The sequence below is a fragment of the Plectropomus leopardus genome, chromosome 6, assembly GCF_026936395.1.
Source record: "Plectropomus leopardus strain MGB_pleo_1.0 chromosome 6, ASM2693639v1, whole genome shotgun sequence".
Classification (NCBI taxonomy): domain Eukaryota; kingdom Metazoa; phylum Chordata; class Actinopteri; order Perciformes; family Serranidae; genus Plectropomus; species Plectropomus leopardus.
This window is the reverse complement of record NC_142181.1, coordinates 31,522,605-31,541,499: the sequence shown is the minus strand read 5'-3', so window position 1 is coordinate 31,541,499 and position 18,895 is coordinate 31,522,605. Positions and strand designations below refer to the sequence as shown.

Below are 18,895 nucleotides of genomic sequence, written 5' to 3'. Positions count from 1 at the left end.
AAAGCAACTGGCTAGCTGCAAAGCTGAAAAAAAATGTGTTAAAAAATCTGACATTGGTAGATTTGTAAAATGGTGAGCTGTAATAGGCCATACATAATTTGTTGTTTAGAAGTAATAGTTGTCCATTAAATGGCCAGTAGAGAAGACTACAAATAGTTCCTCTCAGTGCATGTTGCTACAATGGATACATGCAACTCAGCTGCACAAGCAGAATGCTAACAGACAGTAATTTGTTGCTCCTGGTCAATGCTGGAACCCTCCAGTGACTGGTGTAAATACAGCAATAAACACCCCCTCCCCTGTGACACGCACACCTGACACTCAACATTCCCAGCTGTTCCTTCACCTCAGTCATTACGCAAGTGGATCCATCACTTAACCTCACTTACATTCCTCTCAACAGTTCTGGACAGATTCCAGACTTTTTTCCCCTCTCACCTAACAACTAATGAATCACTCTGTCTTCTGGTTCTTAACCTTCTCACTGTCTTTGCCCTGAGGAGTGTACCACAAAGTAAGAGTAGTGTCTTAGCGAGGTATGTTGAGCAGTTTTTGTTCTGAGTTTCAGCTTGAAATCAGCTGAAAAGCACCTTAAACTGCTGATTTGAGCTGCATCACTCTATAATCAGTGTCAGCATATGAGAGACACACATCGTCAGCTGAGAGAAAACATTATAAAGATACTTCATCCAACTTGTTAAACCATAATATTACAGAAATACCACCAAGCAAAGCTGTACAGTAACAGTATTGCTGTATGCATCGCAAAGCAGGGTTTTGTTTGTTTGTTTGTTTGTTTGTTTGTTTTACACAGGTACCTAGAGTTCATCAGAGAAATTCTGAGCAAGAATACTGTTAACTTTATTCACATGGTTGCAGCTCTCACTGAACTCCTAAATGTGAATGAGTGTTTTCTGCTCAATTTGCTCACAGTGTTTATATGCTTAGTTCTGATCTGCCAAAATCTGTTCACTGCTATTATATTACAGCTAATAGATTAGTCTGTTGTTGGTATTTATCACAAATATTTTTCAAACCATAAAAGAAATTTCACTTTGATTTGTCCAAAAACTAAAGTGATTTATACGTCTCCTTCATCAGGGATGATTAGAATGTTTAAATCTGCGGCATAAATGCTAAAGTTTAAGAGCTGCAGAATGTGCAGTGGTCACATTAGAAATAAAAGAGTGATAAAAATAGGCTAAATAGATATATATGAACTTGTGCAAAGTATATGTCATTTTCTGGCAACTCTTGCATAATTGAAGCAATAGTGTTGCTTTGTGCTGTAATACATGTTAATATTCTTCAAAGGCGAAAGGAGGCGGCACACGGTCGATCAAGTGTCAAATGATGCACTGAAGCAGAAAGTCTGAGTTAACAGAGAGGTGTTAATCACCTTCGGGGTACCCTGTTCGCTCTGTTCAAGGCTTTAGGGTTTGTCGAGCCAGCTCAGTCAAAGAAAACCTTGCTCTGTAGACCAGCTTCATGGCACAGTCCCCTGGTGATTCAGCACCACCAGTGACTTATAGTGTTTATAGGCAGGTGTTTTAAAGCAACGCCGAGGGCAGCGCAGCCGTTTGCATGTCTCTGTTTATGGCACATAGCAGGAAAATGGAAAGTGATGCAGTTCGGTGACCTCGTAACATCTACTCCTCTCTTATACCCAGAAGCCTCTAGTGTTTCTCTGGCTGAAGAGTGTCCCCCCTTCCTTCCACAGGGCTATCATCTATCTCTCCTCAGCCTCGAAATGTCTCCTCTGTCCTGTCCTGTCCTCGTGTTCACTGCTGTGCACTCCGGAAAGTGGAGCAATGTGCCCTCTCTTCTTCACTGCAGACATGAGCAACAGCACTCAGTGCAACTCAAGTGTTACTAAAACTCTATATAGACCATACAGACATTACTTCTGTGGAAAAGATGTAAATGTAAAGTTTTTAAAAAACAGAAAAAAACAAAGTGGTGGAATATCTGTCCCTTCTCCCTCATACAACAGCAACACATATCACTCACACTACTTCAAAGCTGAGTTTCAGACCAGTGGCTATATGGGCCGACATGGATCTTTGTTAATCAGGACTGACTACACTGCAGATAAGCTGTCAGGCCACAGAAAAAGCTAAGCTGTTGGGCTGAGTAAGAGGGGCAAAATGGGCTAAACTGGCCATGTTTTGAGGACAGCGCATATGGACTCAGACTGCAGTCCCCATTAAGGAGATAGGGCTGAGCTTGTGGGTGTCTAAAAGCAGACTGAAGCAACCGAGTGAGTCATTGCTCTGAGACAAGATGTGCGATCAGATGACAGCCATAGACGATATATGCCCCAATGTTATACAGCAGTCCTACCCAGTGGCTTCTGTCTATTTCTACAGACACAGTCTCACGTGGCAGATTGACTCTGCTTCAATCATTCTCTCTCTGTCGGCAAGATCAGAAAGAGGCAGAAAACCCGGAGGAAGACTGTGAGACCGGGATTAGGGCGCACAGCCCTGTCCTCAAAGTTGCAGAGAAAATTTTATATGTAATTCCTTTATCTGAATAACATTTTTCATGAATGTAAATCATTTTGTCAACATGTTCTTAAATCACGAAAAGAGCTTTTTTTTATAGAAATATGTGATCTGGATTATCAATGAGATGCATGAATAACTGTAAACCCGGTCAGTAAATGACAGTGGGAACATTATTCTAATAAAATATGATTGTCTAGGGGGGTCTGTTAACATCATAGAGAAAATTATCAAATTAAGAAGAACAACAAACCCACCGTTTATCCTACAAATGAACAGAAATGATTCTGAAACTTGCAGAGATGTTAAAGTCTTAAATGTAGTCCAATAAACAGTATTGCCAGCAAACATTTAAGTGAAAGCCAACCCCCAAACTCACTCTTGATTGCTATATTTGCATTTTTTACTGTGCTTTGTCCACAATTTTTGTATCTTTCTCTTGCTGCCTTCAGTATGGCACCTGGTTGCTACCTTTTCATATGACATTCCTGCCTGCTGTGCCCTGGAACGTCCTGAACACAGCAAAATAAGAACAAAATTGGAAAATACCACACACTTGAAGTGGGTCATAAGGGATGACTGAGGGGTATTACTTTTCTAAGAGTCTATGGATTTTATTTTTTTTAATTCTGTGTAGCATACCTTTATGTATGATATTAAGCACCTATGACGGTTGCTTGAGAAAATGGTTGATTACCTGTGGAACTGGCTGGTGGAGCAGATAAACACATGAGCCTCAGCCAATGTTTGCCAGCACTTTGCTGGATCTGTTATTCCACCCTGAACGTCAGGACGCACAAATTTATAATGGAAATCTGTCAAGCACTTCAGCAGCTCCAGAGCTGTGTCCTTCCAAGAGTCACACAGAGTGAATCACTTCCAAAGTGACCATGTGAAAAGCTGACTTAGACATCACACAAACCCTTGAGCTTAACTCATGCTTATATTAATAGAGGCAGCTTTCAGGATTTGAAGGATGTGCACCTGACGCTTTGTAGTAAGCCAACTGCAACTCCTGGTTATTTGTTAATCTCATATGACCCAATCTGAGTAAAAACAGGTAGGCAGTGTTGAGTGAATGCCAGGAAGTGCTAGTTATCACCCACCTGACCTACTCATGTAAAACCCGGGTGGTGGGCGAAGACGTGTACATGAAACACATTCGATGTCCTATCAACATGGTGGGTGTAGGGTTACAGTCAAACCATGTTTGGACTTGAGGCATCTAGGCTATGTGGATGTTGGGGGGTCAGAGAGAGAGGTAGAGACAATTGGATGTAAACTGACAGTTACACAAACAAACACACTAGTGTGCGCAAATAGAGGTGTATAATGCAGCACAGATTTACAGCCAGAGGCACAGATAGCGCCTGAAAGCAGACACCTTTGTATATTCTCTAGGGCCGTCTGTTGGTGCACATGCAGACAGAGGGTAGCCAGGGTTCCCCAGACAAGCAGGCACGCTGCCCGAACCACACAGGAAGCAAACAAGCACACTGATGCAAAATGGTGAGAGATATCTGCTCCCTCCGATCCTTTCATGCCCTGCTGAACTAAGACGAAAAACAGTAGGGGCACCAAGGTGTAATTATCCAACTGTGAACGTAGCTGATCGGCAGATAGTGTGTTAGGTTGTTAAGTTTAGTGTGGCATGCAGTGACACTTTTGTTTACGGAGGATATCCTCAAAGATACAGGTGGGGAAAGAGGACATATACTATATGGTCTCTAAGTGAGAGCAATGAGATTATTTTGTCTGGTAACCTGCTGTGTGGGACATTTTTAGAGAAGCACAGGAGGTTGATATTGTATTTTTACATTGTCTCAACTGATGCTGATGGAAAACGAACACAAGCATCCAGCAAGTCCTCACTTACAGCAAGTAATCTGCTGGTTCAGGACTTGCTGACTTTGAAATATGATATTTGACATGCAAAAACTGTGACACTGTGGCTGGTGGCTTTATAATCCACTGCAGTGTCCAGAAAGTTATTTCCCTTACTTGACATTTAACTGCGTGTTGGTACAATAAAGACTATCAGAACACATCAACAGTGATAAGCCTTCATTACCATAAAAAACAAAGTGGTATGTGACCTGTAACTAGGAGACACAGACATATAGCAGTTTAGTTGTGGTTGTTTTAATGCCAAAGGCTATTCTTATTATAGAGTTTGCTTTCTAATTTAGGTAGCTATATATTTTGTTCGTCCCCCTCCGTTAAAAATTGACAAATCACCTACTGGGTAAACTCATGGCCCAAACACACTGGAAGCAGCTGACGCACATGTTTTGAAGTACACTTGTTTTTTGCTTTTTCAAATTGCCTGAAATACCACCTCCTGTGAAACTGACATGTTTCTTTTAGGCATATTTTATATTCAGAATTCCGATTTGTGCAATATAAGGGTTAATGGAAACCACACCTATTGAGGCAAAGGGGAGAGATGGAGAGACAGAGAGGCCTCAGTTTTTGGCAACAGCTAATGTTTACTCCGTTTGGCTTTGCTTAAAACCTTTTGCACCAAATGGGGCACATTGTTTTTCACGACAAAAACAACAACAATTATATTTAAAATTATGTTTTTTAAATGTATTTTGTTGGCAAGTTAACATGGTGGTTTTAAAGTAGTCTTTTACTGTTTCACTAAGATTTGTTTATTTAGGTTTGTGACTGATTTCTGAATATTTTTAACTCAATACTGGTCTCAAATTCTTTATTGACAAAAGGCCACATCAATGCCCCTTAATCACCTGCCTGGTAATCAAATCACTCTTCAAAGAAATGACATGTCGATAGTTTCTTTACAGTTCACATTTTTTGCCTGACGCTCTGACCAAAGTGTGCTGATACAGTCCACCCTCAGGACATTGATTATATTTCTGCAGACATAAAAAGAGTGAGGGACAGCACATTGCACAGTATGTGGGTGGAGAGTGAGAGAACAGTTCAATAAGGCAGAGGGGAGCGTGGTGGTGGGGTTTCCCTTTGAAAACAGGAACAGAGCATGCAGGTGCACTGTCAGGATTCTCCATTACAGACTGCAGTCAAACAGGCCTTGTGTTAATTGTGCATTCTTGCTCATGTTTTCTCCACTGGTTGATAAATTTCTCCAAGAATAAAACCTTCATATTTTCTCCCTTACTGACCCCTACATTGTGTCTTTCTTCCAAAAAAAAAAGCATTTCAAGATTAGCACATTTTCAAACCCATCACCTGACACTGCAGATTGAGGGTTATAGGTCTGTGCTGCTTGAGGATAAGACGGGAGTCACCAAGTGCGAGTACAAAGTCTGACTGAGAGTTTAGGTTACATACACTACACATCATCTCTTACACATCACCTCTAAAATAGCCAAACCATCTCCTTAACTTACTGCAGTGTAAACAGATAGATTTAGCGCTGGATAAATCACACTTTTTACTGCAGTGATCTGCTTACCAAAAACTGACAAATCATGTTTGACTGTCTTTCCAGGCATTAGATGGTGATAGTTTGTTTTCTTTTGCATGTAACAATTAACAATCTATAAAAAAAACTGTCATGATGCAGCCTAACCTGGAAGTCCAGGCCAGCACTGAGATTTATGGCATCAATATATATTTTTTGACAAAGGCTACACACAGGATCTAAATTTGTGATAAGCAGCTCAACCATAGTCTGAAGGTATCGCTTTTCTTCCCCTCTCTCCCATCTATCTAATAACATGGTAATTTAGCATTCCTTTTTCAATGACCTTACATATGTCCTTTTTTCTTATCATTTTAATACAATTAAACAGATACTTTGCCCATGTTCAACCAGCTTTGTATCATGATAATGTCTGTAGTATGTGTTAATGAACTACGGTAAACTTCTCTCCATCTTACCAGCAACGAGATCTCCCTGCTCATCTCTCAGCTCAAAATGCTTTTCACAACATTCAGCTGATTATTTCTGGTGCTCTGGCTGTTGCTCGAACTACGGATTGTACTTCTGCATTTTTGCATGCCCACCACCACAGACACAAAGAGTGTAGAAATGGATCGAGAGAGAGACCTGTCGCTTTCTTTCTGTGTCTCAAACTCAGATCAAACAGTAAAACTAGGCAGTGCTGATCAAATATAAACCAAGATTCTGTCACTGTTTTGCCTGTCTTTAGGAACACATTTTAGTGCACAGTTTGGCTGTAATCGAGACACTGTCAACAGAGAGTGGGTTACATACTATTTCCTGTATTGTTACCAGCAGGCTGCCATATTGTTTCCTGTTTCATCATGGCCAAACTCATATCATGTCACCCTCCAGTGGGAGCGTTTATTGGTCTGGTGCAGCACAGTGCATTCTGTTAGTTGTAGGTTTTCTACCTCTTGAGCAAAAGCAAATGCCACAGCTCTTTTCCTCTGATTTTTGTTTTTTGGTTGTGTAGCTCCAATTTAAGAGTATTTAATTTTTTCACTGCACACAGCATAGTCCATCTTTCGAGCAGTAAAATACTTCTTTAAGGGCCCACAGGATCACTAATGGCCTCACACAGTGTGATAGCCCTACAGTCCACTATAATATGCCTTAACAATTACAAATACATAAAAATTAGATTTAAAGACTTTTCTTTAAATTTAAAGACTTTTCTTACATTCAGTTTAAAGAAAAGCTTTTACTCTGTTGCATCAAAGGCTCCTTTGGCATTGAAACACAATAGACTTAATTACTTAATTTCCACTCAGGTAGTGTGTAAGTACTTAATTTCTAAGTTTCCATTTGACTGGAAAAACATTATGGAAAAAGTCCCTACAGACTAAATGGCAGTACAACAGCATAAAACAAACTAATAACTATTCAATCTCTAAATAAATATGCACTTAACAACACTGGCAAAATGTTGGTGAAAAAAATAACTAAATTAGAAATATTTGCTGCATTGATGCAGGAGTCACTGCAGTCATATGAGTGTACATAAATGTGTGTTTCTTGTCTAATGTGGATTTTGCAGATAAGTTACATTGCACAGAAGTTATAGGTGGCTCAAGACAGAAAAGTTATTGTGCTGCATTGAATCACTGACGATAAATCTTTCAACCGCACACAAAAGAGAGTCGAGAGGATTTAGAGCCTTGTCTTTGCTGTCTGTTTGTCTCTTCATCATGCTCACTTTAGCTCCACACTATTTCTTTTGATTTACTCAATTTTCTCTCCAGACGCATATTATTTCATTGCAGTCCTCCTTTCTCTCCCCTTTTCCATTACCTCTACCATTTTGCTGTGGGCCTTCCCCTTCCACTCCTCTCCTATTTTAGGTGGCTGCACCTGTCACTATCACATTCCCTCCTTCTGCTGACCAGCAGATACTTAGAGGTCTCACTCAGAGATACTTAGAGGCCGCACTTGGAGAAAGAGCAAGACTTTCTTGCTCACCGGGAAAGCATTGAGTGCAGGAAAACTAGCTGGTAACTTCTGATAGGCAAAAAGCAAAATAAACCAATCACTGCCCAAAAAGTGAAATACATTTAACATTAGGAGACCTAATCAAAAGCTTAGCTGGTTACACATTTCAGCAACACAGACAACAAAACTAGGGTTAAAATCTTAACAATGGCTACAACTCTTACAGGATCCAAATTTTTTGATAAGGTTGCTGAGAAAAATATCTACTAGATAACAGGAATATGTTCCATTTTAGAGGGATTTTAGTCGCAAAACAAACACTCTGGAATTAAACTGTGATCATTCGCAAATTAATTTCTAAGGGACCTGACACACAAGGGTCAGCCATTAATCAAGCCAAGAAGGAGTGGGATAAAAAAAAATTAAAAACCCAAATTGTTATATGAGGAAAACTTTTCTTTTTCTTTAGCTAATAAACTCTTAATACGGTTGGTCTTTTTTTATGTTACTGAAATATCATTCTTTCCTCTCATGCAGGCAAAGAATTGAGGCAACACAACAGTTAGCCTTTGTCACCTCTAGTTCTTTAATGTTAGTTTGGTGCATCTGGGCCTTTCGAGACACCATGTTTCATTTCATCGACATATATTGTTTTGACAGCCCACACACACACACACACACACACACACACACACACACACAGATACTTCCTTCCCCTTCGGCTCAGTTAAACTGCTACAAACTACCACACATCAAACATTAAACAGCCTCTGCCCTTTGAAAGACGATAAGTCTGGCACACAACAGCAATTCAAAGGAAAACATTGCTATAAATAATTTATTTTAGCTGGCCTGAATCCAAAATCCACTACTCTAAAAAAAAAAAAAGGTCTATTTGTCTTAAGTGTAAGCAAAGTATTTTCCAGACCAGCAGGTCTGTTTGAAACAGATGTGCAATACAAATATTGAATATGAGTTGATATGCAGATAGAGATTTATTGGGCAAGACAAGCGACATCCCTCGGTCCAAATGAAAATATAGTCTGATAGCCTGAGAATATAAGACTGAGAGAAAATATGAAAAATCCCTGCATACATGAAGGCAAATACAACAAAGACCTGCAGTCTATCTATGAAACTATTCAGCAACCTAAACATTACACCACAAATATCTTCAACTAGCCAACAAAGTTAAGAATCATGGTTTCATCTCAGCCCGCGCTCAAACTTATTTAGTTAATAACATCATATTGTTATAATTTCCAGACAGCTTTTGCAGGATAATCCAAAAGCCTCAAAACAAATGACTGCAATGTGAATCCAACACATTTCTATCTCTGACAAAACTCTGACTGCACACACATTCTGGAAGATTTGGGGCATCTTGGAACAAAGACTGTCGGTTAGAAATTATGAAGTAAACATCGGCCGTCTGGACTTGTTTAGCTACAGAACACTTTATGCTGTACTAGCCTCTTCAGGGCTTTGAAACGATCATACCAGCACTTTTACTACAAATCAACTGTATCTCTGCCAGCCTTTCTGAACACGACCCACTTCATACAGTGACCCAGTCTTTCTCATACATTGATGTAGTGTATTTGAGTGCAGCAGTGTTTTCCTCCCGGTGAGGTGGTCTGTAGCTGAGGACACACAGTGATTGGTGGCTCCCACTAAAGTTAGCTACATCAATATGAGATTGAAGTCGCAATCATCAGCCTTTGGCTCCAGTACGTAGAAAACTAAACAATTAGCAAAATTTTCTCTCCATCTCTGAAAAGCTCTGCTGATGCGGGCATTACTGATTTTGTTTATTGTCAGGCTCTCTGCGCCAGTTTTAAGGAGCGTATTCTTTTGTGTGAGGTTAGAACATGGACTGGTTAGAGCGAGTCTGTTTATCTTTTCATCTTTTTGAGTTTAGTCCTGGCACCATCTAAGTTTGACTGACTCGTTATTTTAAGCTATTATTCACTGTCTCACTTTACGGTCTTTGAACTATGAGCGGCGGAAATGGACAAAACTTGTGCACATTTGTGAATTAGTGTGTAGGGGAGTGGAGTTCAGATTTTAGGACTGTGTAGCATTGTACCTATCTCTTTTTTATCACACTAAATGTATCTTTTGCACATATTTGTGAATGCTGGAGGGTGGGAGAGGGGAAAAGTGGTTTTAGGATGTGGGAATGACTGTCCCCTGACAATTTTATTGTTGCAATTATGCACAAATTTGTGATTTATTATGAATAGGTGGGGTGGGATATGGGGACAGTAATGTTTGTAAAATTTTGTGACCTGGTGTTTTGTTCTCTATTTACATCAAATTTATTTGTTTCATCTACCTGCCCAGGGACTACAGGCAGAAAATAGCAATTTTACTAAAACCTGGTAAATTGTATCTATCCTTATTTTACATAAGGTTAATGTATTATTGTGCACTACATAAAATTACATTGCACTACATTACATTAAAGTGGTAAAGTGACAGAGCTAATCACTGACAGAGCTGACACTGACACACACAAACACACACACACACACACACACACACACACACAAAGGTTTCATAACAGTTGTCACTTTGCAACACTTTGCTCCTGCAGGATCCCCCTATGTCTCATGCCTGACAGAGCAGACCACCTGTTTATTGTGTAAACTGCTGTGACCAAAGCAGGCGGAGTAACAGGTGCTGCATGTGTGTGTGTGTGTGTGTGTGCGTGTGTGTGTGTGTGTGTGTGTGTGTGTGTGTGTGTGTGTGTGTGTGGTTATGTGTGCACTGTTGCCCCGCTGCGGAAGTGTTCATCTCCTGGGCTCAGCACTTCTAAAGCCCTGCTTCGCTCGCACCCTCCCCACTTCCCGCACCCCTGGCCCTCATCTGCTGCTGTCCCAAAATCTGCTGCTGCTATAACTCACTGATGCACACACTGTGTGTGTGTGTGTGTGTATGGAAGAAGGTACTAGGAAGGACAGTTGGGATGAAAAACACGGAGTGACTGTGTCTCTGTACAAATAAACAGCAGTGTAACCAATTTAATATGTATAAAAGTTTTTGGTTTCCTCTGTCAGTTATAATCTCAACTGCAGAAACTGAAATCAGCATCCCAAAGAAAGAGTGACAGTCGCAGATGGCCAAGGTTGATAGGGACAATTCAGTGATTTAATGACTAGTGGGAGATGCAAATAAGCTTAGACAGACAGGTACGTTGACAAGCAGGTACAGGTTGCTCGAAAAAAATAAGCATGACAAAAAAACAACTATCTGACAACTGACTGGGGACAGGACCGGGATATTTGCTGCTGGGCTGATGAAGAAATGCGGTGCAGGTCGTGAGATGGGGGAAGCTTAAGGGAGGGGAATGAGGTGATTGGAGGGTAGATGGGAGTGGCAGGATCTGGAGTTAACGGAAAGTCCGAGGACATCGAGTGTCCAGATAAAGAATAACAGTGAAGGGGTCTGGGAAAATGGAAATGTGTCTAAAAAAGAGGGACAAAGAGCCTGTTTAGATCTGGTATGAGCATGCATTTCAGTGATATGGACAGCCAAGACACATTGCCATTCATACCTATCATGCGTCTCCAGCTGACCACCTGTGTTCAGATTTGGTTACTGTCCAGCACACTGTTTATATGTCCACCATTTTGCTAGCTGCTCTGTAGCATGCTTGCTACTCAAGTTAGTTGTGTCAGTAAAGCTGACACATCTCCTTCCACAGGACAAAATGATGGACGGTCATGCATCACTTTGTCCAACTCTACATAAAATGGGTATGTTATTAGCTCACTGTCACCAAAACAACCACCACATCCTACACCGATGACATAGTCCTTGTCAGAGACACATCAGAATGGCGTTAGCGTTCATACTAAAAAAGATATGTGGTCAAATGCATCCCAGACCACCTCAGCAAGAAATGCATCTTGGTGGCTATTTATACCCGTATTTAGCGCTATCCAGTTGTGATCAGATCACCAGAGACGCATGTTGATGCCAGGTCTAACAAGGGTGAGAGAGGCAGAGTGAGCAATCTTGTTACTGTAAAACATAATCCTAATTTCATTAAATGATATCCCTGCATTTTTAAAAAGTCCCTCAAATGTAAAACTTATTTGTCAACAATTTGTGGTCTGTGAAAATTAGATGTTTTTCTCTCATCTTGGTATGAGTGATCTTGACCACTTGTAAAGTTTTCTCTTACCTCACAGAAGAGAAAAAATAAAATAAAAAAAAACATTGGTGAATCCCAGATATTGATGGGTACTGACAAAATAAGAACATATTGTGGATATGAGCAAAGATAAAATAAAATTTGTTTGTGTATCGTTTCTTTCATTAGGCCCAATAGGACAGACGCGGGCAGAAATAGCATTTCATTAAACATTTCATCATCTGATCCAGTAGATCAGAGTAAGACTCCTTTCAGATACCTTAATAAATCTATTTAAAGCTAGAACCATTTGTAGACAACACATTTGTTATTTTAAAAAATGATTACTCTAATTAACTCTTGATTATACTAATTATTCCAATGACACAGAGGGATGTGAGATAGATTTTGGTAATAGAGCTGGACAAATGTGGGTATTGTAACAACTTGGTACTGAGTGCAAAACTGATCAGGCCATGGGAACCTAGCCTAAAAAGTCACGAGTGGGACATCTGAGTGGTTAAGAGGTACAAGACATCACCGCAACTTCACCAAGCCTGCCAGTGACCTTCATTGCATCTATTGTCTGTATCTACTGTCCATCACATAAAGGTAAAATTCAGGGGGAAAAAACAGTCACTGGTAAAATCAGACTTAAAAGCAGACACAAGAACAAAAACAAGCGCCCCAAAAACTAATATCCACCCAGCACTGAATTATTCATTTACAGGTCAAAAGACTTCTCGATGCCTGCATTTAAATCTGGGCTGGGCTGAACCTGGGCTGAAAATTGAAAGACGTCCAGGTTGTTTGCACTGCCTTTCAAAGACTTACTTCAGCGTGTAGTCGGACCCGTATGACATTGAAATATAGTTTTTTAAAAGTTGTTAAAACATTGTATATGACCTTGACATACACATTTCCCCTTTCAAACTATTGTAGTCTGGTTTTAACCGGGACATAACGTCACCTTTGAAACTGTAAAACGCCAAATCAGTGCTTCCTGTCAACATCACAGCCTGTACAGCTCTGACAAAAGTCACTGAGGCGTCTTCAGCCTGCATTTGTCACAACTGACAGTCACAACAATGAACAAGATCTCCGTTCACTTTACAGGCACACACCCACATCCACACAGAGACACACACCACTTCTCCCGAAGGATGCTGGCAAGTAGGACACTGACTCCTCTGGTTTCTCCCTCCAGAGTGTGTGCACTTATAGTGGCAAACTATAATAAGAAACTGCTGTTATAGACTGGAACTCGAATACCCCTTCAAACTCACTCGCCTATGTGATTCACACCGCAAATGTGGCATCGTGAAACAGTGACACAGCTTTTACCGTCACCTGCAGAGAAACTGCACCATTGTATGAACTCCAGGTTACCTGATGAAAGCTCTCAAGTGTTTATAGCTCACAGACATTTCAGCAGTCTGTGGCTTTTTCTAAAGAGAAAAGGTAAGACTGCTGCAAGCTAAGCCAATCTCTTGACAGCTAATGTGGGGGCTGAAGTGCTCTCAGGGTGGTGTTTTTATACCTGATAGCAGTAATTCAACATCCACTTTGTTTGAGTGGATGGAGAATTTAAGTAACCTGCTACTGTACAGCAGGTGGCATGGCTACACTCCACCAGCGAGCGTGGAGAAGCCTCACTGAGCACTGTATGAGTCACAGACCTGGGCCATATAAGAATAACACAATGACACCTAGAATAGAATAGAGCTGCACTGCTGAGCAAACTGTGTGTGTGTGGCCTTTTTGTGATGTGAAAACATTCACTTGAGATTTGCTGAAAAGACATAAATCCATAACATTTTTTTCCATCTGTTAAACTGAACAGGATTCAGCATTTGAAAGATCTAGTCTCCTATTCTTTTCTTCTCCTGCTATCAAACAAAAAAAAACATGGGGAAAAAATACAAATGTGGTAAGACTACCATGTCTTACTCCCAAACTCACACCCCCACAGCTTTTTATCTTATTTGGAGGATTCCCAGCAAGGATGAAAAAACAAGTAGAGTAACAGAGAAAAGGATAAAAATAGAGGAACTGACAGGATTTACACTGCTAGCATTTTTTCAGCTCCTTTCTCAAATAGACAGCGATAGATTCCTCAAAGGAACACTTACATGCTCACAACTACTTTGACAGGAGCGAAGGGCAAGCCTGTACAACCTGCTGTAGAGTTTGTGTATTTGTTCCATTTGTTACACTTAGAACCACATGGGGGACAAGGGAGATCTTAATGATTTTAAAAATATGGAAAATGTTTTTCCTTCCGTTGATTTCTTAGCTCACAAAGCATGGCAGGTTAAACCTTGTACAACTGCGATACAAGAGAGAGAAAAAAAATTAAGAGCATCTGGCAGTGAAGTGAACTGCATTTCTATGGTATCATGGCTCTTCTGTACAACACCAATGTGATTTAAACTAACCTAATTTTTCATGTGCTATTGGAGTCTCCAGTGAATTTCTGTGAAGCCAAGTTATTTTGTCAGTGGTTTCCACAGCACTCACCCTTCCTGCTTGGTCTTATATCATGCAAAAGCCAAAGTGTTTAAGTTTTGAAAGCTTCAGTTTCTCCAAAATGCAGCTTTAATTAGATCAGGCCCAACTTATATGGCATCAACTCTACACTTACGCGAGCAGAAAAGCTGCCTGTCACAGTGAAAACCCATACTGTGCCAGATGAGAATGAATGGAAACATCTTAAAGTGACAGTTCAACCCAAAACCAAAACTGTATTTTCCCTGTTAGCTGTAGCTCTAAATATGAATGTAGATTGTTTTGGTGTGAGTTGCTGAGTGTTGGAGATATCAGCCATAGAGATGTATGTCTTCTCTTGAATTTAACGGAGCAGTTTCACGTTGGAACTGTTTTCTTTCTACCAAAGTACAACAGTATCACAACACAGAAGGAAGCCTGTATCTACTGCTTGCTCTCCTAGCACCACTGAGCTAGATAATGTTACAGCCCAGCCGAGGAGGGCAATATAACTGTTTACATCTCACACTGTCGAGAGCATGAGCCTCTCGTCCATGAGCAGAAGCACGCTTCCCTCTGCGAGGGGATTCGGTTGGACAGTGTAGTTTGGCAGATAAAGAACAGTTCCTACATGATAAAGGTCTGTGGATTATCTAGAGTAACTAAGACATGATTTCTAGAAAGAGACACTGCTGTTGAGTTTTTCAAATGTTCCATCTAGTTCCATTATAATGAAGGGAAGGCTGACATCTCTACGGCCGATATCTCCAACACTCAGCAACTCACATCAAAACAATGTAGACTGATAAATAGCACTACAGGTAAGCGTTCACATACATATTTCTGATTTTGGGGTGAACACTCCCTTTAGGACTCTGAAAGACCTGTAGGCTCGCTATAAATATTGATACACAGTAAAATCTGCTAACATGTGCATAGCTTTGAGCTTATAAAGGCTACATTTGAGGAAAACAAAGGACTTTTTTTGGTTAACAATACATTCTATTAGGATAAATTTTGAGTTGTTGTTTTTTTTTTTTTTAAATCACAAGTTTGTTATCCTAAACTAGACACCACTGTGTGATATATGACAATTCTTTTATACAGCTGTTCATTTTCAAAAGATTTCATGAAATCGTTATAAGATGACACAATGACCGCTAGAAGAAAATAGTGATGGACTGAGCTAAACCCCTGCTGAGCCTTGGCACACAGGCTGTGAACCTCCATGTCAAGTTATGTCACTATGAACAGATTATATGAGGTGAATATAAGACTACAGTCTGCTTCCCCAGCTGGTCCAGGTGGGGTAAAAAGTCCTCTTTGCTCTCACTCCGCTTTCATCACACCTCCCACCTCCAACATAACCCAGGGAAAAACCCCAGCAGAGAGAAACAGCTGACTCACACAATGCCTCCCATCACTGTCCTCTAATTAAAAGCCTGATAACACAGAGCATTTGGCGTACGCTTTAATCCAAGCATCGTCACAGCACCACAAGACACTTACATTTTTAGCTCTGTGTCCCCAGTGGGGATTGAACCCCTGACCCCAACACTGTTAGTGTCAAAGATAGACCCATTGAAGTACACAACACATTAATAATTCACAAAGAGCTGCATTGTTTTTCCTTTTGAAGTGATGGTGTCTAATAGTTTCATCCTAACTGAGCCTCTTGAACCAAAGGACCAACCCGCTGAAGGTATTCGAAGTGTTTGCACTGTTGTGTCTCAACATTCATTTGCCAATTTCAGAGGAGGAGAAAAAAAGGCAGTTTATACTTTTGGAACAGAAGCAACAGCTGCTCTGTAATGCCGTCTTGTGGAAGTTGTGAGCTGACTCCACAAGCTCGGCAGGAATCCCGTCCATCAATATAATTTGCCTGTGGTCTTTTTGCATGCCGTTGTCTGGCCTATTTGTCCTTGAACTATTATTTCACAGCCAACTAGATTCAAGTGACAGTGAGGTAAACATTGCAGGAAAGTAGAGGTCCACTTAAACAGAAACACATTTCACTGTGGAGTAGGGCTGCAATTTATGATTATTTTTATTGCTGATTAATCTGCAGAGTATTTTCTTGATTAACTGATTACTTTTTCATCTATTAAATGTCAGAAAATGGTGAAAAATGTTGACTGGTGCTTCCCAAAGCTCAGCCTGATGTTGTTTTGTCAATAGGCCAAAGAAATATAGTTTACTGTTATAGATTAGTAAAATAACCAGAAAATATTCTGAGACTTTTGACTTTTTTCTGTAAAAGCTTACTCAAACCAATAAATCGATTATCAGATTAGATGGCGAGTAATTTAATATTTGACAACTAACCGATAAATTAATTAATTGTTGCAGCTCCACTGTGGAGGTTTTGTTGATGCTCCTCCTCTCAAAGACAAATAAAGTGAGTAGAGATGAGAGCAGGGGTGTTCAAACTTTTTTTTTAATGGTGGCCAAATTATATAACATGAAATTACCTACTGCTACGGCCAACTGCTTTTTACATCAAATATGTAATTTTTAGAAAAAAAAATCACAAATAAATAACCCAAATCTGACAATTTCATCTTTCATTGTAAATATATTCTACTTTCCCCTGCTCCTGAAAGCAGCAGACCTCACTATCCACTTTACATGTCGCTCCTATGGCCATGTCTGTCGTTCAGTTTGCTTTTTTAATGCCCTTAAATAGGGCCTGCAATAATTCTGTATTATTGATTATTGACTGTCACTAGAGTCTCATCATGTTATTAACAACCTGAGTCAAGTGTTTCCAATCTTGTCATTAATAATATGATTCAATTACCAAAAGTTATTAAAATTTTTGTTTTTTAAAGGGTGACAGCTTGAATATAAAAGTTTGTCAGTTTGCTTTAAAGGATATAAAAGCTATTCATATGTTGATATTGATATCAAATATATTGTTCAGCTTTAGACTTAAAACACTGGCTCTTGCAGTAACCTAACTTATGATCTTTCAGCTAATTACTGGTATCAATAGCAGTTTTTGGCATCCTGATTGCGTTTTTTAAAATCCAAAGGTTGGTCAACTATAGGTTCAGGTGCATGGAAACAAATGGAATCAATTAAAATTAATATATTAAGACAATTAAATATTGTATCTTTCTCAGATAGTGCACACATACAGTACAATCTCTCTCTCTCTCTCTCTTTCTCTTTCTCTCTAGCTTTATAAAACCATTTCTCCAACTCAGCAGTTTTAGGTCATTTTTCGGGGGTCGTCCCCCATTGACTTTGACGCTGGAACTGGACATCTCTCTCCTGTGACTATATGCTCGCTCCTCCAAGGAAGACATGCAGCCTTTGGCCAGCTGTCCCCTGCAGGCTCTGGGTAGCTTGTTGCTCTGCTTCCTCACCCCACACTGACAGGCTCTACTTTCCTCAGATAAAAATAGATAACGATGCTAACAGATGCACCAGCCCCTGTCTATCTATCTGGGCTCTCTCTCACACTCACACACACACACACACACACACACACACACACACCGCACACACACACACACACACACACACAGAGTTACCCACCTATTCTTCAGCCCAGAACATTCTGGACGTAATATAGAAGAGATTAGGGTGAAACAATGAGCTTTGCATTCTTAAAAGATCAAAATATGATCATGTAATGTGGGTTGGATTTCTGCGCTCACACGAGATTAAAGGAATCAATTACCAAGTTTAAAGAGAGCAACTAATAAGCAGGTCATGGCACATTCAGGGCACCGCAAAAATAGTCAACTATATACAGAAACAGGCCTTGGCTCTGAGAACTGCAACTACAGGTTTGACTTAAATATCCAATGCCAGAAAAGCAAAAGCGATGTAAGTGAAGAAACTGTTCAACCAGTTGACACTGAGGAGCAGCGAAGCTGATGCTGAAAGGTCATGAGTCAAATTTAGATCAAAAGTTTTGTCACGTAGAGAATGAATTTATTGCTTCTCCTCAGTAAAATATGATCTAATTTCCTTCCTCACTGTCCTCATAACTCCTCATCTCCTCCATCTCCTCTCAGGCAGCCAATGCAGGTTTCCCAAAAAGGAAAGTAAGCAGGACTCACCGTTCGCAGGAACTGAATCTCCTCCTCTCCCTCTCCCCCTTCTGCCATCCTTCGCCGAGGGTTATTCGCAGCTCCTCGGGAGAAAAGACAAAATCCTTCTAATTTCTCTCTTCAGGATTTGTAATTTTTATCTCCTTTGCTATGTCCCTCCCTGTGGTTCTCCACGTTGCACCTCTCCTTCCTTTCTTGTTGCTGTACCCCCCCCTCTCTCTCACACACACACTCTGTCTCTCTCGCTCTCGGTGCTCGTGTGTGTGGGTGTGCTGGCGAACAGCATGAGTCCTGTGGCTCTCACGGTGTTGTGAGAGAGAGTGACAGGAGG

General features: G+C 40.4%; 1 protein-coding gene across 7 annotated transcripts in view; it reads right to left on the bottom strand.

Moving 5' to 3' along the window:
• ryr1b (ryanodine receptor 1b (skeletal)) overlaps positions 1-18,895 on the bottom strand; it is a 96,506-nt gene extending 77,611 nt beyond the window's left edge. For all 7 annotated transcript variants that reach the window (XM_088079224.1, XM_088079226.1, XM_088079230.1 and 4 more), the window contains exon 1: positions 18,574-18,895. In XM_088079224.1, the coding sequence (XP_087935350.1) occupies positions 18,574-18,621 (48 nt within the window). In that variant the 5' untranslated portion in view covers positions 18,622-18,895. The remainder of the gene's footprint in view (positions 1-18,573) is intronic.